Genomic DNA, 20,319 nt, shown 5'->3' with positions numbered 1-20,319 from the left:
AACACACACACACACACACACACTCTCTCTGTCTCCTCCCTCTTCTCCGATGCAGCCACTTGCCCCCTCCACAGTCTCAATCCCCCCCCCCCCCCCCCCCACGCTGTGCACTCAAGCCGCGTGACAGCTCGCTGACAGCAGGCGGCATCACAAAAGGCCAAAGCTAAAAATGCTGCTGAACAGGAAAGGGCCTATCTCCCTTTGAAGTGCCGCACAGTTCTGTCTGAAACCCAGCCCCGCAGGAGAAAGGCTAAATTTAGTGGCTTTAGTGAGGATATAAGGATGTCGAAAGTAGAGCGGTGTGATAACTTCACCTAGGAGTTAATGAGGTCGTACTACAGTATGAAACACATCTAAAAGCAACGCTACATTTCTCCTGACCTTGACTGTGAATGAGGATCGTTGTCTCATCTAGGGTCAGACCGATATACTGATACCGATATTGGCCTTTTATTAAGAATCAGATATTGTCCAGTCAGTGTCATCCACCTCTGATATGATGCATATGACTCAGTTTGATTGATTACATATTTATTAGAATTGTAGAATTGATCAATACTACACTGGTTGTCTATGGGAAGACCTTAACCTGAACTGATTCTAATGAGACACTTTAACTGGATTCTACACAAGCAAACATGAATATATTGTATATTATTTATAAATCTGTGGTTCTAGTGTCCCATGATGGTCTAAATGCTAATTCAGAGGCTTTTCCACCCTGATAAGAATAAAAGTCTGGGGGAAACACTGAATTTTTCATTTTTTGGGATTTTTTTGGCATGAATTTTTAAAGATACTGAATATCAGCAAAAATGTCATCCACTGGCTTCAATCCAAACTTCTCAGTATTGCCCTTCAAAAACCCTCATCAGTCAAATCCTACTGTTATCCATTCATATTTTCGGCAAATGTATGTTTTCTGTTGTAAAATATAGACTGATAAAACTTAAAGAGTAGGTTTTCACGATTGTGTAACCACTGACGAGTAAAAAACAGTTTTGAATATGACGTAAATGAATTGTTTCTGGGAACACCAGACCTTCCAGACAGGTCAGAGCTGAGCTGCACCGCGATGACCTGAATTAAAATTCTAATGGGCTTGCTTGAACCATGCAGAGACGGACTGAGTGGAAAGGTTTTGTTTTGACTGAGGGAAAGGACCAGCTGGGTCAGCGCTGTTCGAAGTCCGGGTCAAAACACAAATGGCTTTTGTAAAAAGGTGGCAGGAGCCATAATGAACTCAATTATCAAGTACAGAGGAGTAAAAAAGACTCATTCTAAAATATGGGAGTAGATTAGATGAAGCTTTAAAGGAAACCTCCACCTTCAGATCTTCTTACACTGTTATGTATCATCAGTCTCAATGCATTCCAGGAGTTATTTTGTGACGAAGAGTTGTAATTTACCTGCTCGTCTTCTTCTACTTCAGTTAGTGATTTCCTACATTTCCCAGAATGCCTTTCACCAACCCCCAGAAAGCGGGTGTGAACTTGCTGCGTTCACTACATGTAGGTGGAGAGAGGTAGATGGGAAGAGCAAGAGAGCGAGAGTTTTCCCAGTCAAGTGAGAGTGGCGGCCCCAAAACACACGCCCTGTGGCTGCATTGCATTATGGTCTACTGAGGCTGCTGTCACTGCCTGACACTGAAACCTGACGTTTACTGTTGATGTTTTAGATGGTCGAACATTTTTCTCCTATCAAACTCACTGGAAATATCTCAACATGATGTCACATCATCTACGTTTGGCCATTTATCAGCAGGAATAAGCAAAATACACCAAACAACAAAATGGACCCAGAAATGCAAAGTGCATCACCAGTTGCAGTTTTTAATGTTGAATGATGAAAGTATGAAAAAAAATACGACTACAGCATTATGGGGGTGTGCTAAATACCAGTAACGGAACATACTGAGATGAAAAAAGTACGCACAATATGAAAATGATGCCAGTTCTGCTTGGAAAACAAACCATGTTCTTCATCTGCTGTTCTGTATTGACTATCGCAAGATATTAAAACCACTTTCAGCTCTCTCTCCAAAAAGCAATTAGAGAATTCGTGAAGAAGTTCAGACAGACTGAAAATCATTTCACTAGATTTCAGAAAATACCCCTCTGTATCTACCAATCAATACAGCAAATATCATGGAAAATTACAGCGCGCTCTAAAAATTGCGCTCTTGGGAAAGTTCCCTCTCTCTGACATCAGCACTTGGCCGTCCGCCCTCTCGTTCCCACAGGTATCCTCTTCCATTCCAGGCTTTCCTAGAAATAACCCACATGCAGGCCAGTCCAAAAATAACATCCAGAGTATTACATCCAACATAAATACATAAGCTGCATACGTAATTTGCGGGCATCAGCGAAAGCAAAATATCCCACATTTACACACACACACTGGGTGGACAGCAAACCCCTGCGGGAGCTTCCAGGAACATTTGAAAATGGATTATATCAAGATGTTTCACAGCTCGTTACATCTCGGTGCAACAGTTCTTAATATGTCAACAGTTCATTTGAGAACTGAGCGCTAGGTTTTGACCGAAATGGGTTTTTAAAGCCGATACCTATACCAGTTTTTTCGGACTGAAGCTGCCAATATTTTGTGCTTTCTTTAAATTTGACCATTTTCATTACTTTTTTTTTATTTTTTATTACAAGGATTCAATGTTTCCCCCCCAGAATTGTATTCTGGTCAGGGTGGAAAAGCCTCTGAGACAGCATTTAGACCACAGGACACTAAAATACAAGGATCATAATAATATCAAGAAGAAGAAAAAGAAGAAGAAGAAGAAGAAGAAGAAGAATGCATACTTACATACACACATATTCATTAACACTTGTGTCTGATAAAAATGTCTCATTAGAATCAGTTCAGTCTTCCCATAGACAACCAGTAGTGATCAATTCTACAATACATATGTAATATGTATTGTAATATCACATCCATCTTATCACTGGCTGATTTCTGATTTAAATATAAAAGGCCAATATTTCTTGCTGATATATTGGACTCTAACCTTACTGAGCACCACTGTGCTTACTACCATACTAGTGCTACTAAATGCTACATTTTATTTCATGGCTTGTCATTTTGGTGCCAGTGTTTGCTTCTATGTTGTCTTCTATGTATGTGGCCTTACCTGCCTTTTGGCTTTCATATGTTTTATATTGTAGTTGTGTAAATTGTGCATGCAATCCAGCTGAGAGTGATCATGTTGTGCAGCAATACTACACATAAAGCTATATATCTAAAAAGATGCTACATATTCAGATATATTTGCCCTGCAGATATTTCATATCTGTTTTTGAAGGCCATTGAATGTTTTAATATGCAGTGTGGCTATTTGACTAATAGACTAACGCTGAATCAGTTGACTGCTTTGGGTGACAGCGCATTCTGCATCATTTGAGACTGCTTCCTCATGCTTGCAGCGATACTAACCCTTTCAACATGTAACATTTATCATTTGTTAGAATAGGAATCTCATCTCCTGCTGACAAATAGACCTACCAAAGAGGCTTGGTACCGATTCTTTGTCTTCTGAGATATTAATAAACACAAGCCGGATGGAGGAACTGATGAAAATAAGTACTCTGCAGAACAGCGGGGGGTGGGGGTGGGGATGGAGGGGGAATTCAGTTTGCACTGAGCTCAGAGCATGAAACTGAATCTACTCTATCTGCCTTATGAACTGTGGGAACAGATAGCACTGACAGAACTGGCAGCAGCGGCGGGCGAGTGTGTACGTGAGCGATCCAGTTTAGTTAGAATTCATACCGGCTTCGCCTCCTCCCCGCCGCCTGACAGTTTGATTGACAGCGACACTACAGATGGAGATTAAAAGGAGGATAGAATCTCCAGCAGAGGAGAGACTTCAACCAACTTCTTCAAGTGTGTGTGTATGTGTGTGTGTGTGTGTGTGTGTGTTGGCGTGTACCAGAAAAGTGCAGAGCTGCATCTATATGTCTTGAAATCAATGAAATGCCACCTATGGTATGTTTTTGCCCTTCATCACTGCTGCTCATCTGTTAAAGAAACTGAATTAAACCACACAGGCGACCGGGTTATTAAATCTTATTCCATCAGTCACAGGCGGATGGATGGTTGTGTATTTGCTAAATACCTCTCATCCAGCTGCTTGGCTATTTCGTAGTGTTTACTGGGCCATCAAGTTCCTCTTCACAGAACTGAGACAGCTGTTACTGAGAAACGACTGGCCGGAGAGTAAAGCAGAGAGAAGTCACACACAGTCGGGCTAATGAAGCCTTTCCTGGCCGCTATTCAGAGAGCCGGTCATGGATCAAGTCCAGCATCTCATGATATAATCGAATCATTTATGACTTTGAAAGGGGAAACTGACTGTAGGTCAGCATCAAAAAATTTCGAACACTATATAGTGCAAGTGCCATATCTTACTGGCAAATTTACATATAAATAGGTTTGTGGGCGATTTATTTATTTTTATGTAAGGCAGCTACAATGTTTGCTTCCCTTGCTTTCAAATCTAAAATCTATGATTAAATTGTGGATGGCTTTTGTTCTGACAGAGGGGAAGGCAATCTTCCTTCACCCCCACTAAAATCAACCCATAAAAGTCTGATATTTGCACAGTAATAACTGACTCTTAAAGGACACATGCAGAAAACATAGGTTTCCCGAGAGTGAAACAATTATTTTTTTCCATCGTGCGTAAAGGAAGGAAATTGCAGGATGTTCATTAGACTCACAGTGGGAGGTTAAAATTAGCGGAGCGCAAACAGCCCGCGCTCATTAGTTTCCTCGAAGCCGCCATATGAAATCGACAACTTCCATCGGTGCAGGATGCTCGCAACCAATAGCCGATAAAATATTAGTTATATATGTCATATTTGTGCCATTACTCACTCGGTGTCACTCGCTCTGCTTTGAACCGACAACCTTCTGCACTCAAACATCTGCCGACTCAAACATTGACTTTGCTCTCCATTAGGCCAACATTAAAGCTATAAATTATGCAAGGCCAAGCGGAGCTATTTTAAACTAGAAGTGAATTACATCAAGCTTTTCATATATACTGTACATATACATGCTGTTGGTGTCGGCTCAGTTGGCACACTGTCATCCAGCGGCTCAAAGGCCTGTTGGGCTGGCAAGATAAATATAGACGGGAGAAAACAGAAGATGAAAGAAAACAGACGAATTCCCCAGCGCTCCGCAGACAGATAAAGCACAGACAGAAGTGAGAGCACTTGTTTAACAACCTCTGTCTTATTTCATGTCTGCCTCTTCATTATCAGGACAGACAGGCAGTGAGTTAGGCTGAACGTGCCTTGTGCAAAGTGTCTGGGGCAGTGGAGAGAGTATTAAAGGGGAAGTTTCTACCGCCCCATTGCACACATTGACCACTGTACCTGCAGGGGGTTGATGTTGTTGTTGTTTTTGATCAATACCAATGACTCAATCATTACTCCACAAGGTGCTGACATTTCTGCCTTTCAAAACTCACTTTCGGAGCAACTGGTGAGCGAGCAACCACAGAACTGAGCGGAGCGGCGGCCATTTTGATACGTACCGCTGGGCTAGCTTCCGTATGAACCGACTTGCGGCAAGTCGCTGAGGTGAGAGGTTTTCCAGCAAGAACCAAAGGAGCTTCTCCGTCTCTTTGCTGCCATGGTTCGCTAACATGCTAATGTTGACTAGAAGAGCTAGAGAGAGAAGTGTCTTTGATAATGCTACGTTAGCTTTGTCGAAAGCAGTTTCTAAAGCCGACGCTAAATGAAGCTCCCGGTTGGTGGGTTTTTAGAGCAGCCATTGGGACGCTAGTAACGGCACGTAAAAATCAAATCCATCTAGTGTCCCTTTGGGGCTAAGGAGATAAGTTGTTACATAAGTTGTGTCGATGTCGCAATTCCTACTGGTCCTACAGAGGTCATAGATTACTTTATGCCCCTTTAAATATGTTATCTGGCCTTGGAATCAAATGGGGATCAATTCTCTTGGTGTAGCAACTTAAAAGACATTAGCAGCAACTGCACAGTATCTGTATTTGCCTTGTAGTCCATTTTGATCATATGGCAATCAATGAAAAGCCATTCTGGCTGCAAATTGGGTATTTGGGAGTCTTTTTAAATAAGTTATTTTACTGCACTTCAGCATATTTCCATGGTTTACATACACACACACACGCACACACACACACACACACTAAACAGGATATGAAGGACCGTTGTCTATCTCTATATCTATGCTTACAGCAATAATGCATCCTGTTTTAAATATTATCTAAGACCTTGAAGAGGGATGAAAGGGATGATCAGGTCTCTTTTTCTCTCTGTCTTGTCCTCTCTCTCGCCATCTGTCTCTCTCTCGCTCTCTCTCTCTCTACACAGATAGGCCGCCCGATCCCCCAGTGTGAAATCAGCTGAGGACTCCAGAGACAGAGGGCTAGAGGAAAGAAGACTGGAGGGCAAGAGGAAAGAAGGGAGAGAGGGGGATGGAAAATAGAGCATAGGAAATAGTGAGGAAGAGAGAGAATAGGGAGAGAGACAGAGAGAAGCAATGTTGTCCCTCCAAATTTTTGAAGTATCACAAAAAATTAAATGTGCATTAGGTGCGTTTGCATGAGCTAGGTTGCCGTGAGCAAATCAGCTCGGTCATTATTTATTCGACAAATTTTTGTTTGCATTTTATTGAATTTTGCCATTTCCATTCAGGTTTTCTATTTCAATACATCATAATTCACGAAAAAAAATACTTGGATGGAAACCCAGGTAGAGACCACAAGAAGGAATATCAGGACCCTTTTCGCATTTTTCAACCGATTCACCCACCAACGAAATAAAGACTGATAGCACTGGAAATGCAAGAATGCTTGAGTTCAAAATAACTGAAGTTACACCAGCAACAGAGAGACAGGCAAGACAAGATGGGATAGAAAATGTAATAGATAAAAAAAAAGATTAGAAAAAAGACAGGCTTTGGTTTTGGATGGGATTTAGAGACTCAAAAAAAACTTCTTGTGTGCCAAAGTCATTTTCAGAAGGCCTTTGAGACAAAGACAAAGAGACCTATTTACAGACTGAGCTGTCTGTTGAAGTCAAAGGCCTTTGTATCTCAGTTCATAGGCCTTGACAGTGAATTGCATTTGTTTTCGTTTTGTACCACACATACTTGGCTTCTGTGCCTCAATCCGCCTCACGGCATCACTGTTAGATGGATCACTCCGGCTAAATTCAGGTCAAAGTAAGCAGAGTCAAACAAAAACCAAGCATACCTAAGTGTTTCTGAAGAAAACTGAGACATAATGAGGTGAATCAAACAAACATTTATACACATCTATAAAAACGACTTGTCCCGGCATTCATGAATAAAACCTTGACCCCTTTCTCTGCTCCGGTACTTTGAAGATCAGATAGTCTGATAGAGCGTTCAGTGTTTGTGTTTGGTTTTTCCCACCATGCCACCCCCTGTGTTCGCCGCCTGCAGAAAAACAATTGAAGCATGGCAGATCAATGAGAACACCGCCTTCCCAGGAAATGTCTGTTTTGCTTGCATTGCAGGAGTCAATGCAGGTCACAGCGAGGCAGGCCAGACGGAAACAAGAAAAACGTATGGATACCCCGTTTTAGAATTGAGGTCAAATGAGAAGTTTGTGAGGCCGTGAACTCTCGAAGTCATGCTGGCTGCTGCAAGCTGGCTATTGATGGAGATTTTCATGTAAACAACCTGGATTTGTGTACATTTGTGTACGGCACATCATTTACTAGAATTTCCAACTCAATATAGGATTGTAACACAGGTAACATACAATAGGTAGACTAGCTAGCAAGCTAACGTACCAATCGAGAAAGAAGAATGCTACGTCCGCATTACTATAAAATACTTTCTCTGACTTCTCCAGTTTTCTCCGCTCAACATTACGATCAGGTTTTTGTTTCTTTGCTCTCCCAAACTCAGTTGTGTCTCTTTCTTCTGCTGACATGATTACTGATTGAGCAGAGAGGAAAAACAACCTGGAACACTCCCTCTACACTCAGTATTGTGTGCTATGTCTCCTGCGTGTTCGTACGTCCTCGTGCACGTGCCTGAAAACTATGTGATAAGTGTTTCTGTTGTTGTTCAGGGAGCCACTTTGCTCATTAGCGCTACTATAGTGGCCACAAACTGATTTGGTATTCTTTAATTTTTGTTGTCTGGAAAATTTTGTTGTCTGGAAAAAAGGCAAATTATATGCGCTGAAGTGTTTAGCTTGTTGCTAGCAAAAATACTACTTAGACTAGAAAACGGTTACAGAAATCAACAGACCCAGTGCCATTAGAGACATACAAAGGTAAAAAATCCTGCATTAAACGTAGACTGTGACAGAGACGATTGTGTGAAACCCCATTCATTTTCCCTACGGAGAAATCGCTATGGAACCGTGAGCCATGTTTGGGCAAGGCTGACGTCATTCGACTTACGAGGTCTATTGAGTTCACTCAAAATGTGCCGGTTCTTTTGATTTCTAATTTGCATAAATCACAGACAAAATCACCACATTTTAGCTTCAAAATTGACTTTTATTGATTAGTATAACATTTGATTTTATTAGTAAAGCAAATGTTATATGACCAGTTACATCTTCCAATGTTAAATGACCAGTTGAAACAAAAGATATTGTATAGATATTGTAATGTATTTTTTTGGGTAGATGCTGACACTAAATGTCAAGGAATAAACTTCAAGAGGAAAAACACATTGAAAAAGCAGAGAAACTGTGTGAAATATACAACAATCTCCAGCTGACTTTAAAGTTAGCTCAAAAACGAGCCTAGCCTGGGAACAACTGGTGAGGTTAGAAACCACAAATATCATAAATCTTCACTGGAGTGAGTTATGATTTTTTTTGCATTAGTGCAACAAATGTTGGCCAATATTTCAATAACTGGACTGGATAGAAATAGACCTTCTAATAATCTGTTTACGTCAAAATCCTAAATCAAGTGATTAAGTGCTAGTTTTTGTGCTGTTCACACACACTTAGAGATGGGAAAATCCTAGTAAAAACCAGAAAACATGAAAAATAGAAAAAAAAATATACATATAAAATGGGATGAAGTAACTAACTGTACGGTTGAAGTACTTGAACTAATACTTGACTTTATCGGTTACACAGAGATGCGGTGTGATGTCAACTAAATCCCTTTACCGAGAACAAAACAAAAGTTGGCTGCTTTTACAAAGAGAAACTTTCTCCTCTCCTTTGTTATTCCCTCAAAGTTAAATCACTTCTCAGATGCGAGGGAATCCACAACTCCTCAAACAATGGCAGAGGCTATCAGACCGAGGTCACTGAGGCAGGTAGCTGAGGAAAAGCTTCTTCTAAAGGGATTTAAACGAAATTCGCTCTCCTTCAGATAAATAGAAAGCCTTTCATCTGGGACGAGCAGAGCCATAGGTGAAAGTGACTGTCAGAAGCTCAGAGGTCCGTTTGCCCCTGGCACCCAGACAGCAGCAGAAGGTGACACACAAAATGGGTCATTGTGAATTTCACGCCTGAGCACGTTAAAGGTGCTAGGTGTGGTATTTTTACATTAATGTGGTAATGATTTATTGATGTTAAAACGAGACACGTAGCACCTATAAAATGAATGCTTGAGAAAAATGAATCACGTCTCAGTGAGGACTATCAGAGACAGAAAGTACACTCATGACATGATTTCACAAGCTTCTCAATTTGACCTGCAGCAATCATTTTTCTATAGCACGGTGAGAGACAACCAGGATAGCTTATGTCTGTCATCCCTGTTATCAAGCTGGCCCTCTGTCATTGAACAAAATGAATGAAATGGCAGCAGAGGGCAGAAGTAAGTGGCCGCCCCTGGCCTAATGTGACAGAACAACAAGGAGAGGATGTAGTTGTGATAGGAACATTGACCTGCCAAGGTCATGTCAGGTCGCAATGCAAAATGCTAGTCAGTTTATGAGAAAAGATGTCTCTAACCAAGGTTTGAGAGGTAAAAACAAATACTGATAGAATCTTGTTAGGTCTTTGTACAACAAAATTAAATAAAATAAAGCTTGTATTGGCTGTAATGCAGTGTGGCTCAGTATGTGTGCTCCAAACCAAAGCAAATCAATTGTTCACATTGACATCTGAGCAGTAATGACAGTGTATGAAAGAATGAGAAGCCATTAGAGTGGACTTACAGGACTGATGGTCCCTGACCTGCACTGATTTATTCATCAATTTATACATCGAAGGATTCGACCAATATAGGTTTTTGAAGTCCAATACCAAAACCGATATTTTTGTATCTTTACATTTTTCCAAAAAATTACAAGTATTCAGCGTTTCCCCTAGAATTTTATTCATGCTGTTTCAGAGGAAAAGCCTCTGAAACAGCATTTAGTCCATTATGGGACACTAAAACTCCCCACTGAAACCCAGACTGATGAAATTCTTTTAGTGTTAGCAGACCCACCTCACCTATTCACTGGCAGGGAAACTCTATGGATTATGACCTTTAACTGAGGAATTAATTGACAAAAAACATTATTGAACAGGTAAATGAATAAGTAAATGTACAAAGAAAATCAAATGTTGTTGCTGGTTTTCCAGGCTGGTTTTCTGTAGCTGTGGTCAGGGAGGAGCCTCCATCATATCAGTAGTGGACACACTGACCGCCTCATATCTGATATTTAATAAAAGGCCAAAATCAGCCTGTTATATATCTGTCTAACCCCAATACTAGGGTTATGGTGTTGAGTTCCACGTTGCATGCTGAGCTATACATGTAGATTATAGAATACCTGCAATTACACTGAAAAAACTGACAGACTTGTTGACAGACAGCACTGGCAGATCATTTTACCGGTTTCAACAAATTTTACTTTTTCCAGGAGAATGTAACTTGTTTCAGGAATTTACTTGGTAAAAGTGAAATTGGATCTGGAAAAAAGTTAAAAACACTGGACAGCTTGTAATTTCTTGCAGTGTATTGCTACACATGAAGAATCATTTGGGATTTTTCTCTTTTCAGCCCTCTAAGGCTGCAAGGCATGGCTCTTTATCGGTTCTACTTTACCATATTCGACAGCAAATAAGCTGCAGGAGCCACTGCAGGACTAATGCAGGATAGATGGAGGATAAATGCCTAATCAATAACTGTCATAACCCAGTAAGTCAACATGAAATCAGTACAGCCATCGGTAGCCGGTGCGACTCCCTGGATCATCTGGGGAAGTCCGACCACAGGAAGCGAACAGAACATACCCTCCGCTCTGTCAACAGCTCCTGCACAGACTGTCTGCGTCCCTCCTGTTCCCTCTAATTACTCCCACAGTCACATAGCCTGTCTGTTTAAACCGGGATTAAAACTTTCATCCACCAATTAAATGCTAATAAACTTTCCGGCGGATCGCAGACGAAGGCGAGCGGCCATGTTTACCTTTGGGGGTTGTGACCATAATCGCTGGGGCGACCGTGTGCTGAAGCCATCTGTCCTGTCAGTTACGCTTCCTGTAGGCCTATTGACGATAAATGTCTAACCTCATGTTAATCAGCTCATACCCAGCAAACATTTTCACGTTGAATAGATGTTGATAGGAAAACCCGTGTGAATTTGTGGATCAAAATGAGCCTAAATATCTTTCTGATATCACTTCAAAACAGCTTCCAAAGCAGTTTTAATATGAGTTTTTACCACCTTAATATCAAATTGTCAAAATTTTGCACTTGTTTGGGCTGACGTTGGACTTGGCTGCCACCTGCATGTCACCCTCTGTCAAATGCTTGCTGGGTATTACAGGTTTTTACAGATTAAGCACTGATGGAAAAGACAGCAAGCGAGGACTTTTAAAGCCTAAAAATCTTTAAAAGCCAAAATTTCCTCAGTCAAGCACAACGACCAGCTGCTGAAACAGGCCTTGGCCGATAAGCCTCGATGAAAAGGCTCAGAAGCTGATGCTCACACATCAGAAAAATTGCCCTTAACCCAGTGAGACAGACAAGGAGACACACCCGACAGACACATCATGAGAAATAAAAAAAAATTAAAAAAAATGCTTTCAGTTTGATCTTCCCTGCGGACAAAAGCAATCATTTCCCCACGCAGATGTCAAAAATCGAAAGGGGAAATGATGTGATCGGCTTCTATTCTCACACAGGCGGAATAAAAACAAGCCTCTGGTGTGGCCACAGTGATTGACTGCTGGGTCATTATTCCGCTGTGCCAGACATAAAGATGATGGGGAATAAATCAGGAACTCTGTGAAGGAGATTGAACAAGGAATTGGGATGTGGGGAACTGAAGTCATTCTAAAGCGGGAAAAGCACGAAAGAGGTGTGAATATTGTCCATTAAAAGGAAAATATTACAGGCATGGGTGCCAATTGGGAATGGCAAGGTATGGCGCTTGCTATACTGAGTGAGTCCAAATTTGATCTTGTAGTTTCTGTTGTTATAATGGAGAGTAAAGAGCAAGAAAAAATCCTTAGAAATCTATTTGGAGGCTAACTAAATCAAACCAGTGTTCTCTCTACTTTGTTGACCTGCGTCTAATCATTTATCACATTGACCGAACAATAATATCTTGCCATTCATCAGTCATTGCTCCACTTTGTCCCCAGAAATTCAGTCTATTTATATAAGCAGGTTTGGAAGTTTTGGCGACAAACGGTATTAGATACAGGGCCACTGCCACACCTCCGGGTTTTAGCGAATTGGCGCAGCCGATTATGTTTCAATCCAAGGTTTCTCAAGGATAAAATTAAACCACAATGGGGAAGGGCATTACTTCTTCCCTTACAGCACAAAATAAACCCAGCTGGACCAAACCAACCTCCCACCCCTCCACCCCCCTCCCATCTATCTTCGGGCGGCGTGGAAGTGGCCCATGCTGTTTCTATCGGAGTGAGAGGCTCCGTGTAGGGGGTGGGGTGGGGTGGGGTGGGGTGGGGGGGGGGGGGGGGGGGGGAGAAGGGAGAGGAAGAGGAGACTGGAGAGTGACACACAGATGTAGGAGACAGAAAGGGGCTCTGGGTACTTGGCAAACAAAAGCAGGAAGAGGGGGAGGGGGGGGGGGGGACTGGACGGCCATGACGGAGACGGACAGAAATAAAATGCCATGGTCAGAGAGAGAGAGAGAGAGAGAGAGAGACTCCACGATGGGGGACTTCCCATAGAGAAATTTGCTTTTTTTTTATTTATTTTTTTTTTTTATTACAACTGTATGGAGAGGAAAGTTACAGCCAAGCTTCAGCTGGATAGGCCCCTATGGAGGAAGCCTATCTGTCTATGAGCTGTCATGAATAGTTTATAGGAGAAGCTTGAGCATGAGCTTTTTGTCAGAGATTGAGCATCTAAATGAAACCGGGGCATGGAAAATGTTTTTTAGAGTTTGCATGTGTGAGTATTTGCATCCTCACACAATTACCAACGCAGGCTGCGGGTTACAGATAAGGAGCATAGATGAGATTACAACACCGTGGATTGGCAGAATCAGCCGACTTTTGAAATTCCCACCTCTTCTTCATTAGTGGAGATAATCAGCGGGGGGGGGGGGAAGCTTAGCAGTGGCGATGCAACGCAGAATTCATTTCATTTCGTTCCATCGATATTGCCCATGCACTGTTCCTCAACTCCGGTCTAGTGTTCAATTCTTCAAAATAAATGCTGAAAATAGGCCTAAAGCGTCTCTGTTTTTAAACTTCTCTGACAAACCACACAAAAAAAAAAAAACTGAACTGAAAACTGAAACAAAACATTTCTTGTGTGGAGCGGCGTCGTGGCAGTCATTCACCATCAGCTTTATACAAGCGCTTACAAGTTGAGAAAAACACCAAATGCCACGGACTCGAGTCGCAGTTGCATGGCTACACACAATACAATGACAAAGCTGTAAATCTAGATGTACAATTGAGCTGAGTCACTTTTTCCTCTGAGGTAAACAAGTTGTTTGAATTCAGACTTGAATCACTGGCAGATACAGGATACCTGGTGCCATAATATAAGATCTCAAAGCAATGTGGATTCACGCTTCACTGTCTCCTTCAGTCAAAATCACAAATAGCCATACTGCACTTTGCCTGTTTAAAATGTCCGATCCCTTTCAAACGAGGCAACAGTAAACATGTCACCCCATGAATTATGCAGTCCCCTTCACAGCCAATCAGTATCAACTACATCACCTTGTTTTGACCTGTAATTGTTGTGCAGCTGCATTCCCCCCCCCCCCAAGTTTCCAATCAGCGGTGTGATGGATGGACGAATCAACAGACGAACAAACAAGTGAATAAATGAACAGATGATTAGGGATCGATCCATAGCCCCACCTGATTAAATCAAAGCCTGATCAGTGGAGTCCGATATCGTGGGTGACAAATGGATAACAAACAAACGAATGATGTAGCGCCAATCAGTGGTGTTCAAGCTGTTTATGTGATGAAGGAACGAATGAAGACAGATCCATAGTCTTTTTCCCCAATTTCACTGTGTGGGACAATAAGGGGGGGAAAAAGCCATATTGCAGCAGAGGTATTGAGCAAAGGGAAGGCTCTATTTCTGTCAGTCGCTCCTGCCTTGGGGAACCCGTCCCAGTGCCAGGGACCTTTGCCTCGGAGCCGCTCAGCCCGCTGCCAACGAGCTGTGAATCTGCTGTCTGAGAGACACCGGGGTGAGAGACGAGAGAGGGGGAGAGAGAGAGAGAGAGAGAGAGAGGGACGGTGTGACAGAGAGGCTGGGTGAAAGGCAGTCAGACAGAGACACAGTTGACAGGGACACAAAATCAATCGCAACACCGAGGCAGACAGAACCGCAGAGAGGCTGCAAGCACAGACGGGAGCTTTAAAGGGGCATTACGTAATCTATGACCTTTATTGACCACTATGAGCAGTGGTGGAAGAAGTACTGAGATCTTTTACTTAAGTAAAGGTAGCAATACAACAATGTAAAGATACTCCATTACAAGTAAAAGTCCTGCATTCAAAATCTTACTTAAGTAAAAGTACATAAGTATTGGCAGCAAGATGTACTTAGAGTATCAAAGTAAACGTACTCATTATGCAAACTGTCCCCATTTAGAGAGTTATATTTTTCATAAATTATTGGAATATTAATACTGATTTATTGACATACATGTACATGTAAGCAGCATTTTAAAGTCTTAACAATTTAGCTATACTTTTGGGTAGTCTAATCTATAACAATGCTATTTTATAGTTATTTTACAAAGATGATCAAATGTTTTAAATATAAAATATTGATCTGAAAAGTAACTAGTAACTATAGCTGTGAAATAAATGTAATGGAGTAAAAAATACAATATTTCCATCTAAATTGTAGTGGAGTATAAGTACAAAGTAGCATAAAATGGAAAGTACAAGTACCTCAAAATTGTACTTAAGTACAGTACTTGAGTAAATGTACTTAGTTACTTTCCACCACTGACTATTAGCCACCAGTGGGAATTGCAACAACATTGATAGAACTTGTCTCCTTCTACACAAGCCCCTTTGCTTCATGATTGCTCTCCATTATAATGATCAAAACTATCATGAAGGCTTGTCTCTCCTCTGAGCTGTTCTGAGTATATTCCCAGTTCCTAGTCTATCATCAGACCTCATCCGAGTTACACGTTCAGTTCAATCCAATTCGGTTTCATTTCGCTCATTACCACCCGTCCTATTCTGTGGCCCAGCGCAGGTGTTTGGCAGACGACCGCCTCCCTGCCACATCTCCCCCCCCATCTCTCCTGATAGAAAGAGACAACGAACCACCATCCTGCTCCAACTCTGCCCTCTTGCTGCTACTCTGAGAAGCCAAGTGCAGCCGTGTGATGGCTTCTGGAAATGAGATCAGATAATGAGCGCTCGGCTCGTCCGCTCGCTGCTTCCTGGGATTATTTGCCACATTAGTACACCTCACTTTCTGCACAGCTGTTTGTGGCATGTATGATATTCAGCGGCTGAGTCATCATCAGTCATCAACAGCTTTTACAGTTTCTTACTCACATATTTTATACTGGGAGTAAGATTCAGTGTGCAGATGTTCTTTTATCGCCTGTTTTTACTTTTTTTTTTTTTTCCTGTATACAAAATGTATTCAGGATGCACACACATTATGCCTCCACAGTTTCCAGCATCTCTTTTCCCTGAAGCTGCAGAACAAGGAATCGCCAGTTGCAGCCCTAAGGGCAAATGAAGTGAGCCTTTGCCTGGAGGCTAAATCTAATAAATCTGGTAGACGGTAAATGAGTGTAGCTCTAACCTCGCCAACCCACTACCACTGCTGTGCCTTTGAACAATCCTGGAGCAGTGTGTGTGTGTACCCCTGGGTAAAAAAAGTGTGCGGACCCTGGGAAAAAGAAGAAAAAGAAGAAGGGAAGCTGATGGAAGAACATCATTAAGTATCTGCTTCCAACGGACGTTACACATGGGACTGGGAACAAAGTTCTCCACTATACCATCAACTGACACTATTTCATGAACTATCATGAGATGGTATCCTAGATTAGAGATAGAAAGTGAGGTAATAAGAGCAATCTATAAAGTATTAACCGGCTCCAAAGTGTGCGGAAGAGCTCAGAAACACACTCGGTGCATCAGTGACTGAGAGTCGGCGGCATTAGACTGCGATATGAGCGAGATGAGCGAGGAGACAAAGTTCAAGCCCCTTCTGAGTCCATGAATCTTTAATGAGGCCATTGAAAGATTAATCATGCTCTTAACACACTCTCTCTCTGCAGTTGAGCCATGGAGGGAGCTCATAAGAAAGTGCTGTCCGTGAATCAGCAAGATTTAAGATAGAGACTATAGGCTTTCTGTAGGAGTGATGAGATTTGATTATAAGGACATATTCATACCAAGCATGTTTGGAGTGTTTACTCCTTTAGTTTTGTGGGTATAAACAGATGGATGTTGACATCTGACAGCCAGCAGTTCCTCATATTTGGAAAGCCTAGCGTAACAAAATGAAGTCCGGACTGATGCTCATATACTGTATAGCTATTCATGTGTTCTGACCTGGTATGAGCACCAGAGAAGAAGAGACAGACATGGTCATAATGCTTAATTTTGATTTGTTTTGAATCCCCCGCTGCCAAAACCTCCAATGGGATGACAGGTTACCAAAACTCCATCCAATAAACGAGCTACTTGTGAGTCATGTGACTTTTGTTTACAAGCCCTGGTTCATTTGTAATTGGGCAGTATGAACCAAACACAGAAATACAAGTCAGTTAATCTCAGTTTCACTTTGAATAAACTAAGATTTTTTGCAAAAAAGACAATCTGCTCCACTATCTTGAGTACTAAACTTCAGGAATGCATAGGTAATAAACCGCGCAGCTTACCATATCTCTGTTTTTAAAAAATAGCATAATATAGGCTATTGAAAGCCAGCCACAAAGAGCCAAAAAGAGCCAACAGCCTGAAATCTCACCCCAGGTCTATGAATAACATTTTATAAAAAGAACTTGAAAAACATTCTTCTGACAACAATGTCTTTTTTCAGAGCGGCAGTGGAACAGAAGAACCCCAAGGCGTTTTCCCTCACTGTGTGTATGAAGAGCCATTATTGCTTGTTTATTGGAGTAAGCAGATGCTTCGCAGTCAGTGGGAATCGTTCTGGGTTTTTTTTTCTGTGTCACAGATGGGGGACCTTACTCCAGTTTCCGGTGCATCAACCACACTGGCCTGAGACGGAATAGGGATGAATAGCAATTGTTGACGATCAGAGTTTGTTTTAGAGTTTTCGGGGCTCTTTTCCGTGCCTGCACAGCGCCCGGTCTCTGACTTTTCTCCTCCCAGTGGGAATCTCTATGGGAAAATCGTTTTAGTCTAGACAAGAGCTAGCAGGAAACCATTGCTCCATGTCTTTACAAGACGTCACACCATGGGAATAAAACCACTCACCGCTTTGATATAAGCAACTGCAGTGAAATCAAACAATCTGTCTTTTTTGACATACAACAAATAGATTCGAATCTGTTTTATCACACATAAATCACGTCCTTCTCCTGTTTTCCATTATGCTAGAATCAGCATTTAAAGAGCCTATACATATAAAGTGCCTCAGGTCAGGAAAGCCAGTGTAAGCTAGTTTTCTACTAGTGGCTGTATGGGCTACAGCTGTTGTATGGCAGGGATCCAGGAGAGTCCGGGCTGTCGGTCTCGGCCAGAAACAGACCGCAGCCTCCTTTCCACAAGCTGGACTTTTTCATTCGGTGGAGGGAATTCCTCGGCCGTGTTCCCCACTTATGTTCCGTCACCTTTATGAAGCCGGGCGGGTCGTCCCTCCAGAGGCTCGAGCGAAACCCCACGCTGCTAGATAAGGGCCTGAATTTGAAGTGTTTTCGGACCGCAGACCTTGAAATTGAGATTCTGTATCCTCTGGGCTTTGGCCCAAGCTGCCCACACAGGAGGAGGCCAGGCAAATTCAATCAGTGTCAGACCAGATAGCACCAAGACCAAACAGCTTTTCCCAAACAGCCATGAGCCTACTTACCCAGCCTGTACTCACTGTCTGTCTGGACTCATCTTCACCACTGTGGAACTGTTACTAAACTCTAGTAGCATTTATTACCAGGCTCATCCACCATCCCAACTAATGGACAGTGGGTACCAAGCTGCCTCTCTTTCTGTTATGAGCCATCTTTTTGTGAACAGCTGGAAAATGACTGTGGCAAATCATTCCATTAAAATTTAATCCTTGCCATCCAATTCCATTAATACTAATACCAATATTACTACTATTACTACCATTTCTGCTACAACTATTACTATTACTACTACTACAACTACTACTACTACTACTACTACTGCTACTAATAATAATAACAGTAGAGCTTATCAGGATTCAGGCTTTGATCCACCTTAATGCCCAGCATCACTCCTGCATCAATACAGAATAGGTCATCCCTACAGCACCATACAGCGTTCTAAATGTCTAACAATATGCAACTAGACTCTATGTCGCAGCACATGAATCCTCATCAATCGCAACCAGGCACCATGAGGAAACATCATTTCATACTTGATTTCATCCTTGTACGACCAGAAAATGAGCCAGATCCAGAAATTCCCATGGCCACCAACTAGGTCAGCTCTGTCCACTGGGGCATGATGCTACACTTCCCATGCAATGCATGTGCTGTGAATTGTGGTTGATCTCCTTGTTTCATCTGCATAGGTTAGCCGCCCTCATGAAGCATTTATATGTATGATTTGCATAATGGCACACACTGGACAGGGACAAGAAGACCTTACATTGAGTGCAAACAGACACATGTATGTAGTTCTATACTGTGTGTACATTCAACTATGTGCATTAAAATTATAACAGCATGACATAGGCTACAGTACTTTGCAGCTGCACATAGCAATACATTGGATCAGTTTAACCGAATTGAAAAATAGCATGAAATAGTTATGAGCGCTGGAGAAGATAGACATGATTCCTGCGACTGTAAAGTGGCACTTTGGCAATAATTTATAGCCTGATAATAAATAATACGAGTAGAAGCATTTCTTACAGACAAGTTTATAGTGGAATTTATGTGTAGGCTACATTTATTTGTAGGTGATATTTCACCCGATAATAAACACAGAGAGATGGATGCATGGGTGATGGAGTTTTGTATGGTATGGATAAGGCTTCAGTCGTAGTTTAGTGCATTCTGCAATAAAAAAATAAATAAAATAAAAACAAAAGCATGACACTCACCCAAAATCCCAACCACAAAAAGTTTCAGTACTGCGAACACATTTGTATCCATCACGATGAGAGAATCCAATCCGACTTTGAATGAAACCTCAGCTGCAGCTCCGTGGAAATGTATATTTGTGGCGAACCATAATTATCCCAAAGAAGCAAGTCCGAGTTCCCTCATGCTTGCGTGTGTCACGAGGGTTTCTGAACGGCTTTTGAAAAACAAAACGGAAAGTGGATCCACAAAGCGTGATTCCTGTCCTCTTGGTGATCGAGTCCACTTCTCAGCCTCTGAGTCCGCCCGACGGGATCCACGGCTCAGCACTGTACTCACACTGTCCTGCATCCTCTATAGGAGGCAGGAGGCAGGAGGAGGAGGGAGGGAGGAGGAGAGGACTGTGATAGGGTTTCTCCAAAGCCCATTGACTATTTTGAATGAATTATTTAAATGAATGACCCTTGCAGCACAAATCCCAGTAATTCTTATAATCTTTAGTTGGAGATATTTCAGAGTGAGATACTGGGGAAATTTAATATATAGGTGTAAAATATAGGTGAGAGTGTCGACCAATAGTAGAAATTAAAAAATAAAACGGTCACAATTGTGATTTCTTAATTTTGATTTTGACTCTGATTTGACTAATAAA

The 20,319-nt window shown here is 41.8% G+C and overlaps 1 protein-coding gene across 1 annotated transcript in view; it reads right to left on the bottom strand.

Annotated features, from left to right (window-relative positions):
* LOC139663375 (receptor activity-modifying protein 3-like) overlaps positions 1-19,960 on the bottom strand; it is a 29,343-nt gene extending 9,383 nt beyond the window's left edge. Inside the window, exon 1 of the mRNA XM_071542025.1 lies at positions 19,688-19,960. Coding sequence (XP_071398126.1) covers positions 19,688-19,739 — 52 coding nt within the window. The 5' untranslated portion in view covers positions 19,740-19,960. The remainder of the gene's footprint in view (positions 1-19,687) is intronic.
* Positions 19,961-20,319: the final 359 nt, after the last annotated feature.

This window comes from Centroberyx affinis, unplaced genomic scaffold, assembly GCF_046629955.1.
Source record: "Centroberyx affinis isolate AG114_WGS23_722 - 3 ecotype Tasmania unplaced genomic scaffold, CSIRO-AGI_Caff_v1 ptg003994l_1, whole genome shotgun sequence".
In the NCBI taxonomy this organism is placed as follows: Eukaryota; Metazoa; Chordata; class Actinopteri; order Beryciformes; family Berycidae; genus Centroberyx; species Centroberyx affinis.
Note: the sequence above shows the minus strand (reverse complement) of the source record. Positions and strands in the feature narration are given on the sequence as shown.